General features: G+C 41.3%; 1 protein-coding gene across 2 annotated transcripts in view; it reads right to left on the bottom strand.

Annotated features, from left to right (window-relative positions):
• RALGAPB (Ral GTPase activating protein non-catalytic subunit beta) overlaps nt 1–21622 on the bottom strand; it is a 64838-nt gene that overhangs the window by 17835 nt on the left and 25381 nt on the right. Inside the window, exons 10-20 of one of the 2 annotated variants that reach the window (XM_069033808.1) lie at nt 18252–18453; nt 16672–16839; nt 15786–15900; nt 15399–15546; nt 11863–11927; nt 11563–11695; nt 9484–9617; nt 7251–7433; nt 5096–5247; nt 3270–3457; nt 992–1098 (exon numbers count right to left, since the gene is read on the bottom strand). In XM_069033808.1, coding sequence (XP_068889909.1) covers nt 992–1098; nt 3270–3457; nt 5096–5247; nt 7251–7433; nt 9484–9617; nt 11563–11695; nt 11863–11927; nt 15399–15546; nt 15786–15900; nt 16672–16839; nt 18252–18453 — 1595 coding nt within the window. The remainder of the gene's footprint in view (nt 1–991; nt 1099–3269; nt 3458–5095; nt 5248–7250; nt 7434–9483; nt 9618–11562; nt 11696–11862; nt 11928–15398; nt 15547–15785; nt 15901–16671; nt 16840–18251; nt 18454–21622) is intronic. The other variant, XM_069033809.1, reaches the window with a different exon arrangement.

Genomic DNA, 21622 nt, shown 5'->3' with positions numbered 1-21622 from the left:
AGCAAGCGAGACCTTTCATTGCATCTTCAGTGTTATTTTCTAGGTTTATTTACTACTGATTACATTTCAAAAGGGCAAAACCAGTAAGTTATAGAATGCCTTCAAGTTGGAAAAGTTCCTGTAAGCAGTCAGATCATGGCTTGTCCTTTAGCATAGGAGGTAGCAAACCTGGACTGACACTATTCAGGCCAAGGGTCTCAGCTTCAGAGATAGCAGAGCTCCAAACACATCCCAGACGGTCTTCCCGAAGGCTGCTTCGCAGAGACCACATCCATCTAAACGTGAACATGCCAGCTGAGACTGACAAGCCCTCATTTCAGCTACATTAGTGCCTTTCTTTTACTGAGAGTCATGGCAAGAGTTTAAAGATGTGGAGAAGTTCACAGACAGAAATTTTCATAACAAGTACAAGCTCCACTAGACGACTGCAATAAGAAACTTTACTGTAAAATAAGACTAAGGTATTTCTCTTCCACCATTCCTCTCCAGAGCTGTTCCAGAGTCCATCTAGTTAATTTTTTTCACAGCAGGTTTACAGCCATCTTTGCAACATCAGGCTTTGTAGCCTGAAGAGCTGTTCTCTCTGCAGTACCACATTCTACACGTCCAGACTTTACTCCCTCTGCTGCAAGGGCTTTGCCTGACACCTGAAAACTAGCACCAATACCCCTGCCTACACATTAAATACACTGTGCCTTACTCCATCACTTCAGAAGATGCTTTCAGAAAAAAAGAAAAAAAAAAAAAGGAGAATGCTCCCTCCCTTAAGCAAGTCTGCAAGTCGAGAAAGCAACAGCATTTTCACAGCCTGTAGTTAATATTAATCACAAGTGGTAAAGAGTCACCAGAGATGTGGCACATTACCTACAGCTAAAGGCCCCGTGGCTCAGCCTTAATGTATAATCACCAGCCCTGGGGGCTGTCTCAGATTAGCAGAATTTCTGCTGAATATCTCTAACTTAAAGATTTCTTTACGGGCTTTGATAGAGACCTTTTGATTTGCTTTAGCTCCTCTTGGTAAAAGGCAGAGTTGCTGGGCCCACGCAAATCTTCCAGATGTCCCACGGATCAAAACCGTGACAGAGGGGAAAGAGTCATCTGCAAAGCACAGGGGTTAAAAGAATAACACATCATCATATATTGCAAACAATTCACTGTATAATCATTTAACAAGAAAAAAATGCAGGCATGATGGCAGAGGTTTTCCTTTCAAGGTTAACTCTTCCTTGACCCTGAAGAAAATTCCTGGTGAGAAGCAAGCAAACCTCTCTGCAGCAGGAAAGTGCTAGTCTACTTTGTCAGCTCAGTACTTGCCAGCTCAGTTTGATCATTAAAACCAACTTTCATCCAAATTCATGCAGATCACTGTTTCTCTCCAAAATATCTCCAGGAAATCAAAAAAGATTGTCCAGCCACTGCCTGTTTAGGTGAGACAATGACCATATGGAGACACAGATTCCATGATGCTTCCTTCCATGACCTTCTGCAAAAGTTCCTCACAAATAGCAGCAGTAACAGTGGAAGGACAAAAGATAATGGTCAACAAAGACTCAGGAAGATTCTGACTCCACATCATGGAAAATTTTTCCCCAAAAGGAATAGGGACACAGAGAAGTTGTCCTCTCAAGTTTGCAAGACCCACTTGGGCAACACCAGGTTGCATTATCCTGGTCCAAATTCAGTGCTGGCCTTGTCTACAGCAGGAGGTCAGACTACAGAGTCCTGAGGTGCTGTTCTACTGGCACAATGATGGTTTTAACATTGCAGGGATTTCAGTCTTCCTTCAAGATTTAAAAGGCCACTGATATTAGTCACCTTAGATGAGATCATCATACTTCTATAGCTGTTCTTCTTAAAGGTATTTGAGTTTGTCTTTTGTGCACATAAACCACACCCTGGCACCATCAGGTAACGAGCAGAACTCTATTCCTTCCCCAGTATTGCCTGGGAATTTCAGGGTGCAGCACAGCCTATGCACACCCTGTACATAAGCACACACAGAGAGAACCCAAACCAGCTCCCCAGTCACTCACTTCTGTGATCTGCCTCAGAACTGGCCTGATGTACTTGTGCCTTATTGCAATTAATCTTGTAATTAAAAGGGGATTTGTAAGCCAGTTATGCACAGCAAGAAAAGATAATCTAATTTGCGATTCCAACAGCTTTGCAGGATTCCACAGTAATACATTTAGCAGAGTCAGAGTGAGGATGAGGATTGCTTAGCCATTCCAGCACACTCTAATCCATTCCAGTCAGGAACACACTTGCTCCAACACAGACTGGGGGTGAACATGTGGCAGTGGCTCCCAGCATTATCACTTCCTGCAAGATCTATTCAGTGGTTCTCAACATGGTCAGAGCACTCTGGACCACAACTCAACTTCTCAGCACCAATTCATGCAGTTCTATGCAACCTCTGCTTTCAAGACTAGTTTTTAGGCTCCATCCTATCCACAGATGAGGAAAATGTACCAGGGACAGAACATCAGATCTAATATAAGTTAGTCTTTAACTGAGGTAGCACCTTAGAGAATTTTCATCTGTTCTACTAGGTAACACCATGACACACGAAGACTTACGGGGGATCAACTATTCTGTTCAAATTATCACTTAATACCAGATTTTTGTAATGTAAATTCTCGATGGTCAAAGTCTATGAGGCTGAAATGAGCTAGACTCAGCTGTGAAAGCCAACACCCTATCACAACACCCTGTCACAAATCTCCTTTACAGGAGGTGTCATTGACAGAACAGGATCAGATATGAGAAAGTTATAACAGCTCCTAAGCAACTAAAACCACCTGAGCTGAAAGCACCCACAGAAATATGCAGTAATAGGAGGCCTAAAGCAAGCAGCAGCAATGGTGCAAGCATAAAGGAGACATACTGACCATATCCCTATCAAGCACTTATCCCTATCAAGTCTCCTATACTCTTCACATTTTCATTCTTGTACGAACAAGGATGCTGATGCTTTTGTCCATCACCCATTATTTCAATGGCAGTCAGCAGCAAGTATATGATCTAACTGGTTGAAAGACTTGGACAACTGCATGAACAATTTGGGTAGGCTTGTGCATGTTTGATTATCACAGGCATTAAAGTTATTCCCACCACTTCATCCCAGAGCAACTCTGCTCTATGTGCCCACCCACAGACAGGAAAGCCCCTGAAATGCGAAAGAGACACTTGATGAAGTACCTTTGTTTTGCAGCTCCATACAGAAAGTTTTAACCTGAGAAAGAAGGAAATGGGAAATCTGAACTTACTCTGTTCGTTCCCTAGAGGCTGCTCCAACATGGCCAGGATGACACTGTTATCCAAAACAAAGTAACGGAAGCTGTGCTTGTTTATGGTAGGGAGACGGGAATATTTAATTAATGTGGTTTCATTCACCAAGCTGCAAGGAGAAGCAGGACCACTGGGAGAAGGAAATGCTCCAAGTAGCTGCATAATGCTGCAAGTGAGAAAAAAGTTGAGAGTTATGACAGATTAAGTGAACTGTTCCACCCAAGCACAAATTTTCACTCACATTCTTCATCTGTATCTTGACCTAGCAGTTACATTATCAGGGCACATCTGCCCTCACCCATCAGGTTGTTTTAAGATAACGAGTACCTTCAGAAAGACATACATGAAAACCTACAAAGAAGGGTACTCTGACTATAGAATGAGCTTCTTTATAACCTGGGTTATAAAGACATGCTTTAAAGCACGAAAATCTGTACCCTTCTATAGCTTCATGTTCATTTTCAAAAGATTATTTCTCCAATCATCCATACTTTAGCCCCCTCATATCAACAAGCAGGACAGACATGGCAGTGCACTAATTACAATTGCCTTTGCTTTCTTCAAGTACAGATTACAGTCCCTTAAACCCTTTAAAGGGTTGGGACCCTAAAAGGTCCAGGATCACATAAGCGTGACTACCACAGATGGTAATCTTCCCTGGAAGAAAGCCTCCAGGTGGGGTCCAACAGTGCCTACTTCCTTGGAGCCACAGCCTTAGGATGCCCCTAGAAGCATCATTTTAGATCATCTGAAGTTGTACATGATCTCACCAACACTATTAGAAATTGAAAATTTCTATGGCAGGAACCAGTAATGAGAGCTGTCCAGCGTTGGACTGAAGTTCATATGATTTAAGTCAGGACTTTACCCTTAACACCAGCACGTAGACCAAAAGTAAATCTATTGATTGCCCTCTCCACACACTTTTCCACTTTACTGTGAAAACAGTTTCATCTCTCTAAGTAAAAATAAACACTTTCAGGCACCAATAAGGATTTGTCCACAAGTTCCAAAGAGTAGTTGCTTTTTCTTGGAAATTACACACTTGTTTTTACTAACAGTAACATTTATAACAGTTGGATTTGAAAGCAGAGCAAAAAAGAAAGCAGCTATTGCCTTTTGCAAAACATATTTATCCTCCCCATCCTCAATCTGTCCTGTCTGCCATCATACTGTTCAGCCCATAACACAGTGCTTTCCAAGTTCTCTGGAGCAAATCCCAATTTTCCTCTCTGTGCTTCCCCTCCCCAACCCACACATTATCTGTTACTGCATTTCCAGTAGAACCTCTCAAATATATTAAGCAAGCCCAATGCTGTGGGCAGGAAGCCATCTCATCCTGCTCCAGCATACATGTGCTGCATGTGTCATTCCCTGCTGTCACACAGCGTCTAACAGTTTCCTCACCAAAGTGGGGACAGCATATGTTGTCAGGCTGAGGAGAAGAGAAAATGGGAAGACAGGATCACTACGTTAAGTGAGAGGGCATTGCTGTCTGCAGAGAGGCCTGGCCGAGAACAGAACACCAGGGCTGAAGGAGGGTGTGGGTTTTGCTGTACAAGGAGAGAGAAGGCAGGAGGGGAAAACAATGACCAGAGGGATCTGTTTTCTGTTAACACCTGCAAGGGGAGGGGGGGAGATCTAAGGCAGAGCAGAGTCCTGCCCAAAGGGCAAAGAAAGGGAACTTCTGCCTAACTTCTTAAATGCTCTTGTTACATCAGAGATCACCTGCTGGGAACTCCCTATTAAACACTCTCAGACAAGACAACACTGAACATTAAAGGTGCTCTGACAAATTACATACCATGTTAGTGTAGCTTCAGCAGCATCCTTCACTCGCATGGATGCAGGGTTTGGCTCCTTATCTCCTTTGTACTTGACCTCCTGTTCACTGTTTTTGGATTTACTCCCTGAAATGCCCAGCTCCACAATCTCCAGTACCTCTTTTAAACAATCCTAAAACACAAGAACAACCTTGAAGCAGAAGCATTTGGATAAACATCTCCAAAACCTCATGGAAATAGTGATATATCATTAAGTAAAAAAACCCACTGCTGGTAATATGAGCTCTTTATTTAAAGGCAGAAGATTATTCCAACACTGTTAAAATAAGATCACATTTGCTACAGAACTGTTTTTTTTTCTGTTTATAGATGTGTACTTGTATTATCTACTCATATTCTAATGGTAAAAAGTGCTCTGAATGAATAAATACATTTATTTCATTGCATACATACCAAATTGCCAAGAGGACTATTATGAATGCAACCAAAAAATGTAAACATATTTAAAGAGACAATAAATGCATTTCTGGGACTCTTTGCAGAAGTTTTAAGTTCTAAGCACATCAAGAATGAACTCATCTGGAAAACTGCAGGAAATTCTTTTCCAAATTTTTCATTTGCCAACATCTTTCATTAGTAAAATACATCACGGTATCTAATTCACCAAGAGAAGAGTAAGAACATTCTAAAAGTACACTGTAAAAGCATCAACAAATCTATTACAGAGAGGCCAACACTCAGTAGAGCTGCAGATATGACACAAGTGCCGTGCAGAACAAAATCACCTGCTGAAAATATTTGGATTGCTACAACAAAGGTTCAACTCTCATGGCCTGAGCTACAGAATAACAAAGGAAGACTTCTCCTGAACAAATAAGTGATTAAAACTGAACACAAGTGGTCAGGCTGTACCACCAGAAACCTGACAGGGTTCTATGCCTTGGCCTTTGTCTTTCCTTATATTCATCATTGATATAGAATAAAAGGTGAAGAGAAAAATCAAAGTTTTCTAACAGAGCAAAATTAACCAGTATTGAGCTGCAAAGACTGGCCACGAAGAACTGCAGCAAGAGTTTACAGAGTAGCAATGCAGCAGGTGAAATTCAAAGCAAATGTAAGAGGAGGCACCTGGAAAGCTGCATTTTTAATAATTGCAAACGCAGGGAAAGGTTCTCATCTGACTATCATGACTCAGGAAGGAGCTACTCAGTGTCCAGTACATAGTGCACATAGTATGTAGCATTATCTCCTTATAGTGGTAATTGAAATAAAAAAGACCATAATGAAATGGAATACAGCATTATGAACCACAATCTGTGCCACTATCCTATCGTGGTCACCTACTGCCATGCCAATACTCCAAAGCACATTCAGAAAGCATCTTTATTTAAAGTTCTGCTTGTGGGTTTTCAATCTTCTTTTTTTTAAAATATATGTACTTTTGTACATTACAAAATAAACAAAATATAAACAAGTGTAATGTTCTATCTAAAAAGGTAACAAAATATTACACAATACATACATATCTATTATCTATAAAACCACAGAAAAATCACTAACTTGGCTCTGAAAGGAGACCAATAATGAAAATATGCATCCAAATTTTTTCATTTTTTCTTAAGCAGCAAGGCAGAAGGCAATCGAAAACATGCCTCTCCTTTCCTGCTCTTCTCAAGCTTCTCAAGCTTCCCAAGCAAATTCCACCTTCCATTGAGCTATGCTTTGCTCAGTTGTTAGAAAATTGGTTTCTTGGTGAAACAAACTCTGATTATCAAAGAATCAAAGCATCAAAGGAATTCTATTAAGCCTAGAAAATGCTTTAGTCAGGTAAGAGCTGAGATATAAGGAGAGTCACAGCTACCTGCAGCTATGGGTTACCCCATTCATTTCTATATTTCTTTTCTGGTTCTTTCCAGATTTCTGTTCTCTCTTTTTCCAGTTTCACAAAGCAAGAAGAAAGACTGAGACATTCCTGTAACTATAAAGGTAATTTTAAAGCCAAAAACTGTCTTGGTGAATAAAGATCAGGAATTAAAGTTCAGAAGTATTTTGCACAGAAACTGCTTTGGAATTCCTAAGAAAGCTAAGCAAACCACACTATTTTAAATTATTGAGGTTGGGCACAAAAGGCATTTCAGATGCAGCGCTCAAAATCTGTCCACTGGAGACTCTGACCTTCTCATCGAGCATGTCGGGGTGCTCCGTGAGCCAGACACAGAGGCACTGGAAAGCTGCCACGATCATGGAGTGCAGGTCCCGGGAGTGCAGCGGGGCCGGGCGGCTGCACTGGTACACGATGTAGCTGCACACGGAGCTGATCGCGCGCTTCCGATCCGAGGGATCGACCACCACCTTCACCTGCATCACACAAGGGCAACAGGGTGAGGATTCCTCCACAAAAACCTTCCAGAGAAAAAACAGTTCTTGAAAACATTTTTAAATGCAGTTTTAAGAAATAGGAATAAACAGTTGAGCTCTTTTTTGATTACAGGTTAAAATTGCAGGTGTTTAACAGTGATGGATATTGAAACTAAAAGTAAAGAAATGCTGCACTGAGGTGTGACCACATTGCATGGCTTGGTTTCCAAGATCAGGAATGGTACCAGTGTGGCTTGATAAGAAACCAAATGTAAACTGAATTTGCAGTATTGAAACTTATTTTCCACAAATGACTCTTCAGCTCTAGCAACCCATTCTGTATCTCCAAGAACTCACTCACTGCCAAGTTTCCCTTCCATATTCAGCTTCATTCTGCTCAAGCAACTTTCCCCTAGACATATTCTCATCACAGTAACTTTCACCACTGGAAAAAGGAACAAAAAAGCCATCCTCCGACAAGCACAATGACAAAAACCCCATAACCTCTTCCCCAAAACTCACTGCAAACACCCTTCTCTGCTCCTCTCCCAGCTCAGGGCTGCAGAAAGCAAGGCTCCAGACCAGAAGGTCAGGAAACAGCACAATGCGCCATGAGGATCTGCACTGTAGGGCTAAAGAACTGAATTTCTCTTCTCTCTTATTCACAGCCTGTGACTCAGCACAGAACAGATGGATTTTTCTACTCTGTAGCATCTGACCATGCTCTGTAAAGCTTTGCGTATTCAGGTGTACCCTTATCCAAGCAGGAAGGTGGATGGGCTTGCTGGTGCCAGCACTGAAGCCTGGCAGCTGTACTCCACAAATGGGAGTGACAATTCAGAGCCCCAGGATTTAGGTAGAACATCCTTCAGAAGCCCAAGATCTACAGCACAGTCCCCTAAAGGTGAGCTTATGAAAGGCAGGTTTGTGAATCAGCACTCCTGCAGGAAACAAGACTTTTGACTTTTCCAAGTCCCACTAATTACCTGGTGCTGAACAGACACAAGACAGGGCAGCCCCTACCTGAGAAAGGCTTTGGGACCTGTCACCTCCAAAGACACAAGCAGAACAGGTCCCCACCGCAGTTCTGCAGGAAGAAGTGATCTCTCTTTTCCCCACTTTGTTTTAAAAGGGAAAGATATTCCAGGGCAAGAATTACTTCAGTTGCATGAGAATTATACAAAGTACAATATTTAATATTAACCTGGGGATACATTTCAAAAGATAATATATTTCCACATTCCCATAACCCTGCAAGAAAAAAAAACCAAACCAAACCAAGAAAACCCTGGCTTAACCACACAAGCTGCAGGAACCCCTGGTTCTGTATGGTGCTCTATAAGATCTAATAATACACATTAATTCATTTCAGAACACTTTCAAATACATTCATCAGTTCATGCTACTGCAATAGTGAATGAACACCCAGTCCAATATGGCTCAGTGCTGACTTTGTGCTCTAAAAGCTGCCTGAGACATACATTGAAAGACATCTGTTGAGTTCTTGAGGGATTATGATGAAAAATGCTGAATTGTCACACCAGGTTATCATGGCTGCTCTGAGTACACTGGACTTTTGCTTAACAAAGACCATGAAGTCCAGCCTGGGCACAAGAGCTCTCAGGCAGAGAGGGGCACTTTGCATCTCAACAACTCGTCTCCCCCACCTAGTAGCTTTAGTTGTTATTTGTGTTGAATGAAGGAACTGTGTGCAGATAAAGCTCTGAAGAAGGCAACACTTCATATTAGCGACACACTATGTTTTGTCAAGCTCTAAAAACTATTTCCAGGATGAGAAGAAGGGGAAAAGTGGTACAACAGAAGTTTCAGCCAAAAGGCATTCCCAGGCCATGCATCCTTTGAGCCACAGTGCATTTACACCGGGAGAAAATTACCTACAACAGCAGCGCTGTTTCTTTCTCATTTCCAAACAGAAGAGCTGCTGACAAACTCAGCCACAGAAATATGTTTTGTGGCATGACTTTCACCCAGGCAGGACTACAACCACCCTGTGAAAAGGGGTCAGAGCACACCACGCTGCATGTCTCACCTTTGCCAGTCCAGAGAGCAGCTCCAGGGCAGCCAGAGAGATACTCATGTCCTGCCTCCACTGGGAGTTGAGCCTTTGGGTTACCAGGTGGATGCTGCGGATCAGCAATCCAGCAGCTGTATCTGTATGAAGAGCTAGGATATAACCCCAAAACCACGCACCACAGGGAGGGAAAATAACTAAGCATTAGTGACAATAAGCAAAGCACAGGCACAAGGCAAAGCAGCCACAATACAGACATAAAATAAACCCTAACCATCTCAAAACTGGGTTGATGACTTTTGCACAGGCTAGCTCCCTCACATACTCTCCAGGCATTATACAAATCCATTCAGACTAGCTAGCTCAATTTAATTTTTTTAAAAGACATTTTGAATAATCCCAGCAGCAGAACAACCAGCTTCAGGTTTTGCTATGGTACTTAAATTGTCTGTCATGTCATGTCTTTTAGTCTCTGACAAATACAGGCATTGGTAATGTATATTAAACACTAGTAGTTGTATTGAGGAACTAAGGAGCACATGTAATTTCAGATACCTGTGTCAGAGTAAACCATTCTTTCCATACCATATCAAAAGCTGCACTAGATTAACAGATGTAGATAATGAAAGAATCAGTGCCAGAGAAAGAAACAATTACTTTTAACCTTTCATTTCCTTGAACCTTTAATCCTAAATTAAAAATAGAAAATGTTTTAAGTATAAGTTGTTCTTACTTCAAAATACTAGGAAACAAATACTATCTGTATTTCTTAAAATTGAAGTATGCAAATTAATGTCAGAAATAAAAAACTGCTCAATGACTAGTTATAAAGAGACATGAGAACTATGACAGATAAGGCATATCCTTCCCAAAATTTAAATTACCTTATTTAACACTCAAGAACTAAGTCCAATGTCACACCAGGAACAGATTCAAGGGTCTACTATGGCTAAACAGTAACAACAGACCATCTTGTTTTCAATTTTCTCTTGTTTGAAGCATCCAGTTGAATCACAAATCCTTTTCATAAGCTCCTTACAACCTTACCTTCTGTGCACAGGAAATTTTAAAAATCCAATAAAATGAATGTACTACAAAAATATATTTCAAGTTACGTCATGGTATGAAGACTCAGTAATTCAAATATTTAGAAGATTTTTTAAATCTTACAAATGAATATTTTTACAAGCACTTGTCAATGAAAACCCATATAAAATAAACACAAAATTTAAATGGTATGCAGAAAACTAGCACTTTGATAATTTCAAACAAGCAAATCCTGTAGGGAAAGCACCAACATGTTTATATGAATCCCTAGAATATACTGAAGCTTTGCCTGATAATATCCCTCCTCTTGCTATTTACAGAACTAGATAAAAAAACACCACCAAACATTTTTTGTTGGTGATGACAGAATTGTCAGTCTAGGCTGCAATATAAGAAAGGTAATTTGTTCTCACATTTAATTGGCCAACATGAGTTAAACTGAAGACCACGGGAGCAAATGAAATTCCAGGATCATGACAGTCAGCCAGATTACCACACACAGATTTAGAACATGGATTTTACTACAGAGAGTCAAAAATGGAAAGTACAAGACACAGAAAACTAAAGTTAATTACTAAATTCTATTGTTATAACAAAGACATATCACAAGCATTCTGCTTACTTGCTCTATAAAAGCCAGAGTCCCTGAAATGTTCTTTAAATGTGGTTTAAGAAAAGGTGCCGCAGAGGTCAGGAGAGCATTTGGAATGCTATCAAACGAATGAAGCAATTAATTTACACTTGGTGTACATATATCCCATTCCTGTTGGCAGAAACTAAATGTCTTGAAAACGTTAAGTTAAAGTCTGCAAACACCTTTTTCATAAACTTTTATATTCTGATTTTGAAAATGTTAAGAGTCCTTTCGAAGGGTTAAGACAACCACTGGAAGGGCACATGTAAGTGCAGACTTGCAGCACACAGCTGGGCTATCCCCCCTGGCTTCAAACACCTGGGCACATTAATGTTTTAGCCAGAACTAGAACAGAAAAACCCAGAAAACATCAACCTGGCATACCATGACAGAGTTTTCCAAAGAGCTATCCTTACCATAATCCCTCAGGAGGGCCTGTGCTGGTCGCTCACTGTCAGGTGTCGTGGGCTCTGTGCTGCCACCGCTTGCAGTGCTAATGCCACTGTTAGTACGACTGTGGCTTTTGAAGAGGTTGTTTTCACCACCATTCTGCAAAGTGAAAGGCAGTTTTGAGAGATGAGACAATTTCTGAGTTCCCCATGCTCTCAGATACAAAAGACCAAACCTCAAGATGCTACCTGAGCCCCTTTCTGTAGCAGGTAAAGTGAAGAATGCATTCTTTCTGAAGAAGTAACTTCATAAAAAAAAATACTCACCGTTTCCATCTGACAGCCAATGGCTTCTAGCAGCGCTGAATCCTGAACAATATTTAACATTGCACCTGCAGAATCAGATAGAAGAAGGTAACTATGGACTACAGTAGAATTCACTACTAAAAATTACCAAGCAGCACAGGTAGCAAGCATAGAGGCTTGCAATCCTGTTTTATAAAAGCTCTTATTAAAACACAGGACTTGCTTCAGGCTTAGCCATTTGAAGCAGATGAAAGTTGAGACAGAGAATGCTTTCAGCTACGTTAAAAATGCTTTGAACATAGTCTAGAAAAGACTGAGAGGAGATCTCATTACATATCAGTATCTCAAGGGTGGATGTCCAGAAGATGGTGCCAGACTGTTTAGTGGTATCCAGCAAAAGGACAACAAGTAATGCACAAACTAAAATAGAAGAAGTTCCACCTCAACACAAGGAAAAACTTCTTTCCATGGAGGGTGGCAGAGCACTGGAACAGGCTGCCCAGGGAGGTCAGGGACTCTCCCTCTCTAAGGACATTCAAAACCCACTTGGACAGGTTCCTGCATCACCTGCTCCTGGTGACTCTGCCTTGACAGGGAGTTGGACTGGATAACCTGTAGAGGTCTCCTCCAGTCCCAACTGTTCTGTGATAGGTCTGTCAAATTCCTCAGTTTGGAAGGATTTTGACTTCACAGAAGGGCTGGAGTGTTTCCTTATCTCACACCAGATTGTGCTCATTTAAAAACTCAGGTTACATTTAAGGATATCAGAAGACCAGCTCGTAATCTGAAATGGGATACACTGAAATTCTCTCTGCCTCAAAGTTCTCCCCAGCCTCTCACTTTCCATGCTCTAATTTCCATCAGTGCCCAAAATATTGTATTCAAAAAGCTGAAACTCTTAACTGCAGGGATCACCAACCCCACTGCAGCCAAACTAGCCAGGACAGAGGTCTCTCTTCAACCTCAGGAAAGATTTAACTCATTTAAATCAAAACTGCTGATGTGTCTTAGCTAAACTAGGGTGAACAGCCTGTACCTGCTTGGCAGCATCACCCCCAGATGATGAAGGAAGAAGCAATCAGGACATGGACCTGAAACTGGCTGACACTGACACATTTGGTGGCATCAGTTTTAATTTTCTGCCTCCTTCCCCTGTCTTATCCATCAATGAACATTTAGGAAAACACAACTTACTCTACGAAGGGAATCAATAGGACAAGGGGGAATGTTTTCACACTGAGAGGGCAAGGTGAGGTGGGATGGTGGGAAGAAATTCTTCCCTGTGAGGGTGGGAAGGCCCTGGCACAGGTTGCCCAGAGAAGCTGTGGCTGCTCCATCCCTGGAAGGGTCAAAGCCCAGGCTGGACAGGCCTTGGAGCAACCTGGGATAGCGGAAGATGTCTCCACCCAGGGAATGGGGGTGGAATGCATAGTGGAATAGCAGGGTGGAACAACATGAGGTTTAAGGTCCCTTCCAACCCAAACCACTCCACGATTCTATGAAATGCACCACTCTCTGCCAAAAATTTATTGGCAGACGGAAACAAACCCTGGTTTTGTTGAGAAGCTGGTGGCACATGTGAGAATTTCTGGCTAAACTGGAGATGCATGAATCCCATCCAGCTACAGCCAGCAGGAGATAACTTCACATAAGGAAACAGGAGCTTAAGAGGAGGAATACAGGGCAGGTGAACAGGCAGGGACTAGCATGGGAACAATAATTCCCAGCAGAAAAGCTATTCAAGGCAGAGCACCCACCCAGCTGGCTGCAGACCAACTCGGTGTGGAGGGGCATGGGACCACATGGGTGGGATTTAACAGAGCATCACCCTGTGGTACCAGACATAGTGCTGGAGGTGGGACAATTGTCTGCGCACCAATGCTCTGAGGGTCTCACTTGGAAACCACAGATATTTTCACCCATTCTCCAGCACTGGGTGCAAATTATTCTTTCAAATTATTCCCCTCTAGTCTTCTGCAAGAAAAGGAACTGCTTAAACTATTGCAAGGTAACTTTCCAAAAGCCTTTGCAGACTTGGATTTGCTTCCCTTCCCTTAACTACTGTCCTGGGGCGACTGTATGATACTGTATTCCCCATCATCTGCCCTATGCCAGACGAATCCTGTGCCCTTCTGTGTCTTTAAGCTGGGTCCGAGAGAAAGGGAAAAAAACCCCAAGTGGTTTTCTGTTCAAGGACACAGATACACACTCCCCTGCGTTCCTGGCTGCTACAGAGCAGAAGAAAGCACCTTCCTGCTTTTCCCAGATCTTGGCTCCTTTTCTCAGGAGAGAGATGGAGAGTTAAACTCCTTTGCTTTCATGCTAGTCTGATAGCTGAGGCAAGAGAGTTTTTCCCTGGGACTTTGGCTTCTTCTTCTTCTCTTCTGGACTGTTCAGCAACACCAAACATACTGGGAGGCCCTACACCTCAGCCCCGAGGGGTCCCCACCGAACCCCAGCTCTGGAGAGGAGAAAGCCACACCCAAAAAGGATTCTGAAATCTACCCAGGTTCTCTACACAGCAAGAGGTTTTATTATTTAGCATTATTCTTTTTGTTTCCCCCATGCCTACATGCACTTTACTTGTTAAATAAATAGGTTTTTTTCTTTTTCACTCCGAGGAATTTCCTCCTGAACCTGGTGAGGGAGGGGTGGCTGTAACCTGCTATCAGAGGACGTTCATTTTGGACATTCCTCCAAATTTGTCTCAAACCAGGACAACTACACATCATTTTCTTGCCCTCCTCTGTTAACAAGATAAACTCTCTGCCTCCCAGAACAAGGCAGACACCTCTCACACACCACAAGACTGTTGCCTTTTTAAACATACAAAAGGAAAGTGGTAAGGGCAAGAACACCATTATGTTGAAAAAAGCCCTTCTAAAGAGAGAAGAATAAGGGGGGACAAGGGCGAATAATAGGCACGAACATTTTTACTTATCTGAAAACATACTTGACTTGTCAGATTATGCACTACCCAAGTTTTCATCTTCTGCTTCCTTTCTGAGTATTCAGCATAATGTTAATCCACTCATTACCTCAAAGAACAGCTTTCCAAACTGTGCATAGTGCAGCTCCAAACTCTATTCCAAAACCTTTGGGTTTTGTCTGAGGATTTACACACTGCTAAACAAATGCCATCTGTATTTTGCCAATGCTGGACCACCAGTCACCAGTATTTCAATGTGTTTCTTAGGCTTAACCGTGCCAAAACCTAAGGTTTCCTCTGAAATCCTTTAGTCACGAATCCTTCCCAAAATCACGACATTTTTACCTACTTCCATTTCTAGTTAAGACTGATTCTCTGTGCTAGAATGTGCTTTACTTTTGCCTCTACTTTTCAAGTACTACTCCACATAAAAGGAGAAAGATTAACAAAATGTGAGACTTTTTAAGATGTTTTCATAGTATGAGGGAGATTACATATATGACAACCTGCCAGGAATTTAAACTTTCTTCTTGCAAAGCAACACATCACTAACAACCCACATTATCCCAGGACAGATTAATTGAGACACTTCTATAATACAGTTAATAAATAAAAAAGCTGAAATAACCTAGTATCATTTGAGTATTGTTGGGATCAGTTTCCGTTTGCAAAGCTCCAATAAGGATATTCACAAGCCTCAGCTTCAAGGACAGGAATGTTACTGGCTTATCATACGTTGAGCTGTCATCATTGCTGAATTTCCCTTCCAGGACAACCTGAAGAAAAAAATACTCTTATTTCAGTATCAATTAAAGATCACATAAGTAGGGTCTCAAAAGTCAACATTCACAGCACACACTGCTACCAACACCTTGTAATATGGTTGTACTGTTCCAGGTTCACTGGAAGAGTGCCAGCACTAAAGAAAACACCCAATACAACCCACAACCCATCCAAACCCCACTCCCAGGGAAAAGAAAAATGGAAATGCAAAACATAGTGATAAATGTACTACCTCAGACTTTATTGTTCCAAAATGATGAGGGAGAGGCAACAGAGATAGCAAGATGTTAATGGAAGCTCTTCTTAGCTCTGTGGGGTTTACATAGATTTTAAACTTTGAGAGTTCTCTGCAAGTCAAAGCATCAGACAGTTAATCAACTTTTCACAAGAATCTGGAGCTGAATGTAACTAAGTTAAAATTAAATATAAACCCACCCGATGGTCTTAAGTAATTTGCAGCATGCAATGTAGCTGTTTCTTTCTAAGAGCTACATTAGAAGAAGCAGTGGCTCAGATTTAAGCCCAGGAGATAAATAATGCTTTATGTCTAAATGCCTAACATCAAAATGAAACACGGTACCAAGACATAACACATACATTGAAGAAGGCATGCAGAGAGTACTATTAAGTGCCTAACTTAGCAAAACATCCAGAAATCTATAAAGCTCTGATAAGAACCTACTCCAATTTAATCAGTCTAAATTATCAATTTTTCCATTTAGTGATGTATGGGATTACTTATTTATTGAATACACTGCAACAACAGCCACTAACGAATATCTTGTGAAAGTTTACGTTAAAATCAATAGGCTTTCAATATATTTTTGATATATTTCAATATATTTTCCTATTCTTAAAGGCACTGCTTTGCATCAATGAATATGCAGCTAACAACTCACATACTTCATTTAAAATAAGCACTATCATTGCTTTGAAGAAAATTGCATTAAATAAAACTGAAAATTTGAGCTTACACAGTGTTGCTATTATCACCATCAAATACACACACACTGTGGGCCCAACATCACAGAATTCCTCTGGTGAGACTACTCAGGAATGACAGAAGACAAACACCTCCCAACATCTCTGATGATGTTTATATGGATATCGCAATTTACCTGTCAGGTAAAATAGTTTCCAGAGCCGAAATGAAGTAGGGAACCACAACATCAATGCCTTTCAGGTCACAGCAGAACAGAGGAGGGGAGTTTAGAATAACACTGGCAAGAACCGGGTGGCAAACGAAATCTGCTATCTGCAAACCCTGAATTAAAAGCATGTAAAATCTGACAAAGAAAGATAAGATTAAATTATTTGCACATAAAAAGCATCAGAATCCCATATGAAAAAGAATGTGCAGCCACTATTTGATCTTGTCTATATAAAATAGAGTAAGTTTCAAAATCAGAGCTAGGAAATGTTGATATGAGTCTTCCCCTACATTACTTGAACACAGGCAAGCACACCTGACCAGCTTAATAAACCCTCACAAATGACAGGTATTTCATATGAAAAACCAGTGCAGCACAGTTTTACTGAAATCTTTGACTTGTTGTAACACCCAGACTGGGAGCTGAGCAAGCACAACCAGCTGGTTACTAACAGTGCTTGAATCACCTGCTCTCCACTACACCCTTCCCATCTAAGGGTGGGAGCAAGACCTTGATTTTAACTCCTCAACGTGAGAAAAAATACTGTGAAATCTCGGGGGAGGCAGTGGACAGGACAATGGACAGAATGTCAGGACAAGACACACTGATCAGCAATTTGGAAAATGAGACCAAACATAACCACCATAACCACTTCAAATGAAAAAGCAATGACAGAAACCCAGCTGCCCATCATGTTAGAGCAGTTAGTTTCTTTTTGCAGATTCTTGATAGAGAACATGTATGCCCTCTCTGTTGTTTCAAAAGTCTTGCAGACACAGAGGAATCTCACTGACTGGCCAAGAGAAATATGATCTATCTATACAAAAAATACTACAACATCCAAGAAATAAAATTGTTCAGTCTTCTGGGAAGCTTTGATGCCATCTGAGACAAATGTACCTGAACAGTTTGGGAGAATCATGATTTAAAACTCTCTGCCACTAGCATTTGCTGTTTTACATAACAAAAATCTGTGAAAAAGGTATACTATGACAGGCAAAACTGCCTTATTTTCTCAGAAATAAAACTGAACACGGAGGTAGTTGTGTTCAGAAACACAACTGTTTCAAATAATGGGATATTACTGCATTTCAATACTCAGAGAGTGAAAAAAAAGCAACTACAAAAAAACAAACCCGATGATGTGGTATTTGACAAGAACCTTTGTGGTCTAATAAAATGTACAAAGTCTTATGCCTGCACATGTATTTTTTCATTCTGAACAGTACTCAGTGACAAACTAAACAAAAATAATAATACAGGAGGCAAGAAAGTGCCAAAAAAAATGTTCCTCCCAGCTGAAGGCACTTAAGGTACTCCCCTTTAACTGGAACTCGAAGAAAACCCAGTGGAAAGCAGCATCATGAAAACGTGAGAGGAAAACAGTGCTGGCCTTAGCCAGGAATCCCACCACCAGCCTCTGAAGGCCAGCTAGGTGCTTTTAAACTGGCAACACAGGATTCAGACAGCGACTGAATGCTATTCACTGGGAATTAGTCTGCATCATAAAGTTACACCAATAAAGCAACTGGAAGATAGGTTAGTACCGGGATAGGTAAGCTGGTAATATTTCCTCCCCAGTCTTCTTGCTACAAAATATCCTACACAGTGTCCCACACGCCTCTGCCCTTCCCGCTTCATAGTTGTCTGGGAATTCACTTGCATCGAACATGGGGTTGGAAGCCATAGTGTCTGTGGACATTTGGGATCCTTTCCGGCGGAACTCCACACTAGCCTGGGTTGCTATAGCTGGGAAGAGAAAAAACAGCGTTTCACTGTGCGTGTTAATGTACAGAACAGGCTCATGGGATCCTGGACACAAAGATCAAGTCCAATTTAGTAGTTAACATGAAGCTATTAGTTCACTGTATTTGAGCCAGTGCCTCTGTTTAGGAAGTATTTGTGGGTGTACCTAACTTGTTTTCTTCATAAGGATGACAACAACTGACCTCCATATCCTAGAAACTGTCCCAAACTTGCTGGGAAGAGTGCAATTATATCCAATACTAGCTTCCTATCCTCTCTGAAGGGCAAGGATCTCCCTCACCTAGTTCTTGTCCCCACAAAAATGAAATGCCACCTTCCCTTGCTCCCCTAAAAAACCAAAAAAATTTCAGTGGTGCCATTACTATTGACCTCCAAGGAAGTGCTTTACTTCCAGCTGGCCAACTCATCTCATGCTGCCCTGAACACCAAGTGGCTTTGATCCAGTTTTGTTGTACAAACACAAACACACTTATTAAAAAAATAATCAAAAAAATTTAAGGCCTCGTATGAGAAAGAGAAGGTTGTGGAATCCCATTCTCCTAATTTGGTCCCTCTCTCCTCACATGATCACTGAAACTACCAATTAATAATAGAGCCTCTAGACTGCAGCTACTGTGGGCTGGCCATCTCCCGCTCCCTATCCTACAACAGCTCTACAACCCTCTTGGAGCCCACTGTGACCTAACCTGGTTCTGCCCAGCTCTGTGCTCTCTCCCTGCAGACCAGTTCTGCCAGTCCACACCACTCCAATCCATGTCTTTCTAGAGAGATTTCTTGTCTCCCTTTCACACATCAGCATTGTGTAGATATGAGACCACTCACTCTGTTGGCTCCATCCTTTCTTCCAGGATAGTTACCAAAACAAAATATATACTGCACTCAATGTGATTTTTTTTCCAATTTTTTTTTCTCTTCCTTGGACAGCTTCACTCTAGGATTACTAACATCATAAAGAGTGTGCTCCTATTAGTGCAGACAATGTGTGCTCCTGACAGAATCACACCTATGTGTTTCTACAAGCAAAAGAGAACTTCTCTCTCAGCTCTGGGACACTGGAGAACAACAGGTTCACAGTCAGCCTTGCAAACAAAGGCATGTTAACACTCAAGCAGTTGGAATACCTGATAATTTACAGATAGAGTGCTTTTTTGTTTTGTTTTAAAGGAAATGTCTTAATGACAAGTGCCTACTCCTAATTTTTTGTCCTCAAATTTATCATTTAACCTACATTTACCTTACAAATTTTCATTGACGTTAAGTAGCAAATAAGTACAAATCTTTATGCATCTTCCCATGAGCCATTTTTTATCCTAAATAAGCTATCCAGCAATATACTATAGTTGGAAAAAAACACTACATGCACAAAGCATACAAATCAAACACTAGGTCTGTAAAATAAGCTTTAAGTAAAAAAAACATGGTTAGTGCAAAGTCCTGAAATTTATGACATGATCACAGACTAAAGTACAGAAAAGATGGGACTGATTCAGGCAGATTAATTGCTTTTGCCAACAATCCTCCCCATTCAAAAACACACACAAAAAAAATTACTTGTCTTTTTCAAGTAAAAGTGCAAAAGCTACAAGAGACAATGAGAATGAGTTTACAAATAAAATATGGGATTATGAAAAAAGAAAAGCATGACCGCAATTAAGGAAAAGCTACTGGTTCCTACTTACAAGATTTATAAGAAAGAAGAATTTGGATAAAAGATGCTGCAAGATAATAGAAATAAAATGGAAACAAATCAAAGGACAGCAGTAGTTATAAAATACTTTTAAGATGGTGAAATTGTAATATAAGTTAAGAAGCTTTTAGCTTTTTAAAAAATTGATTAAAAGCTTTATGATACAGCAAGCTTGTTAAACACATAGGAAATTGGCATACAGGTCCAAAATTATGGTTTTGGAAGTACCATGCAAAACAATGAACAAAAAGTTACAAAATACGACTAAGATTTAGAGCTGTTCATATCAACATGTATCAGTTCTTTAACAGAATGTATTAACCCTTGTCAGCTCACAGACCTGTCCCCATGTCCCAGTGCACATGGAACATACACCAGGCTATCCCTAAGGCTCCTCTGAATTGAGGTACGTCCTGCAGGGGGAAAGTTACTTACCTGCAATCTCCTCACAGCAGTACTCCTGCTTCCAAACCAGGAGTTCCCAACAGTATTAAAGCTCCCATTTCCCTAAGCCAAGTTGCTAACAACCAGATTATCTGAGCATGCCTCCCCTGACCACTAGCTCCATTAACAATCTTCCAAAGCAGAAACAAAAGGTAGAACACTCCCAGAAACATTAAACACCTCAAACAACATCCAGAGAAAGAAGAGTTAGACAGGTACTACCCACCACCTGGGGAGAGCTAGTTCTTTGAACAGGCAGGGTCAGACCTGTAACCAAGCCCCGCAGCAGCACTCACAATGTCCCCAGTCAAGGCTGCTTAGAATTTGCTCCTAGAGCCTCAGAAACATTCTAGGGGACATTAATGATAGTAGGGCCAGAAGAGGTGAGGGTAATGATATACCCCAAGGCTCCCCCACTGCCAACAGCCCCTGGGCGATACCAGCAAGTCCCTGAGGTGACTCCTTCAGCTTCTATAAACTGCAGAGCTGGCATCCTTTAGGTACAAGGATTGAGAATGAGCCCATCAGACTGGAAGATTCAGTTGCTGAAATGCTGGCACAAGGTACTGGTGAACCTCTCCCCATTCTCAAAGGCTGAGGACAGTAGGTAGCAGTAGCATGTAGTAGGTAGTAGTAGTAGAGCCAAGCTTGTCTGAAACACATCCTGCCACTGAACCTGCCCTGGCACAGATACACACAAACCCAAGCTGTCATTCTTGGGTTAACCTCATACAGACTCCGTAGCCAAATTCTTATGAAGGTGTTATCTATCATAGGGATCTATTTATCCTACACTATCATAATAGCTACATAAATACCACATACCCATCTAATTCTAACGACTACGCCAGCAGGATCCAGCTGCTTTCAAACCACCTACGCATCTTCCAACAGGCCATTTTTACTCTCTCAACACAACACAGTGATGTTTATCAGCTGCCCACCCCAAAGCTTCACCATCAAAGTCTGGGTGAAGAAACTAAAACCTGATAAGGACACTCAAGGCCCAAAAGCATCATG

Source organism: Aphelocoma coerulescens, chromosome 20 (assembly GCF_041296385.1).
Source record: "Aphelocoma coerulescens isolate FSJ_1873_10779 chromosome 20, UR_Acoe_1.0, whole genome shotgun sequence".
Lineage (NCBI taxonomy): Eukaryota > Metazoa > Chordata > Aves > Passeriformes > Corvidae > Aphelocoma > Aphelocoma coerulescens.
This window is presented reverse-complemented; position numbering and strand designations above follow the sequence as displayed.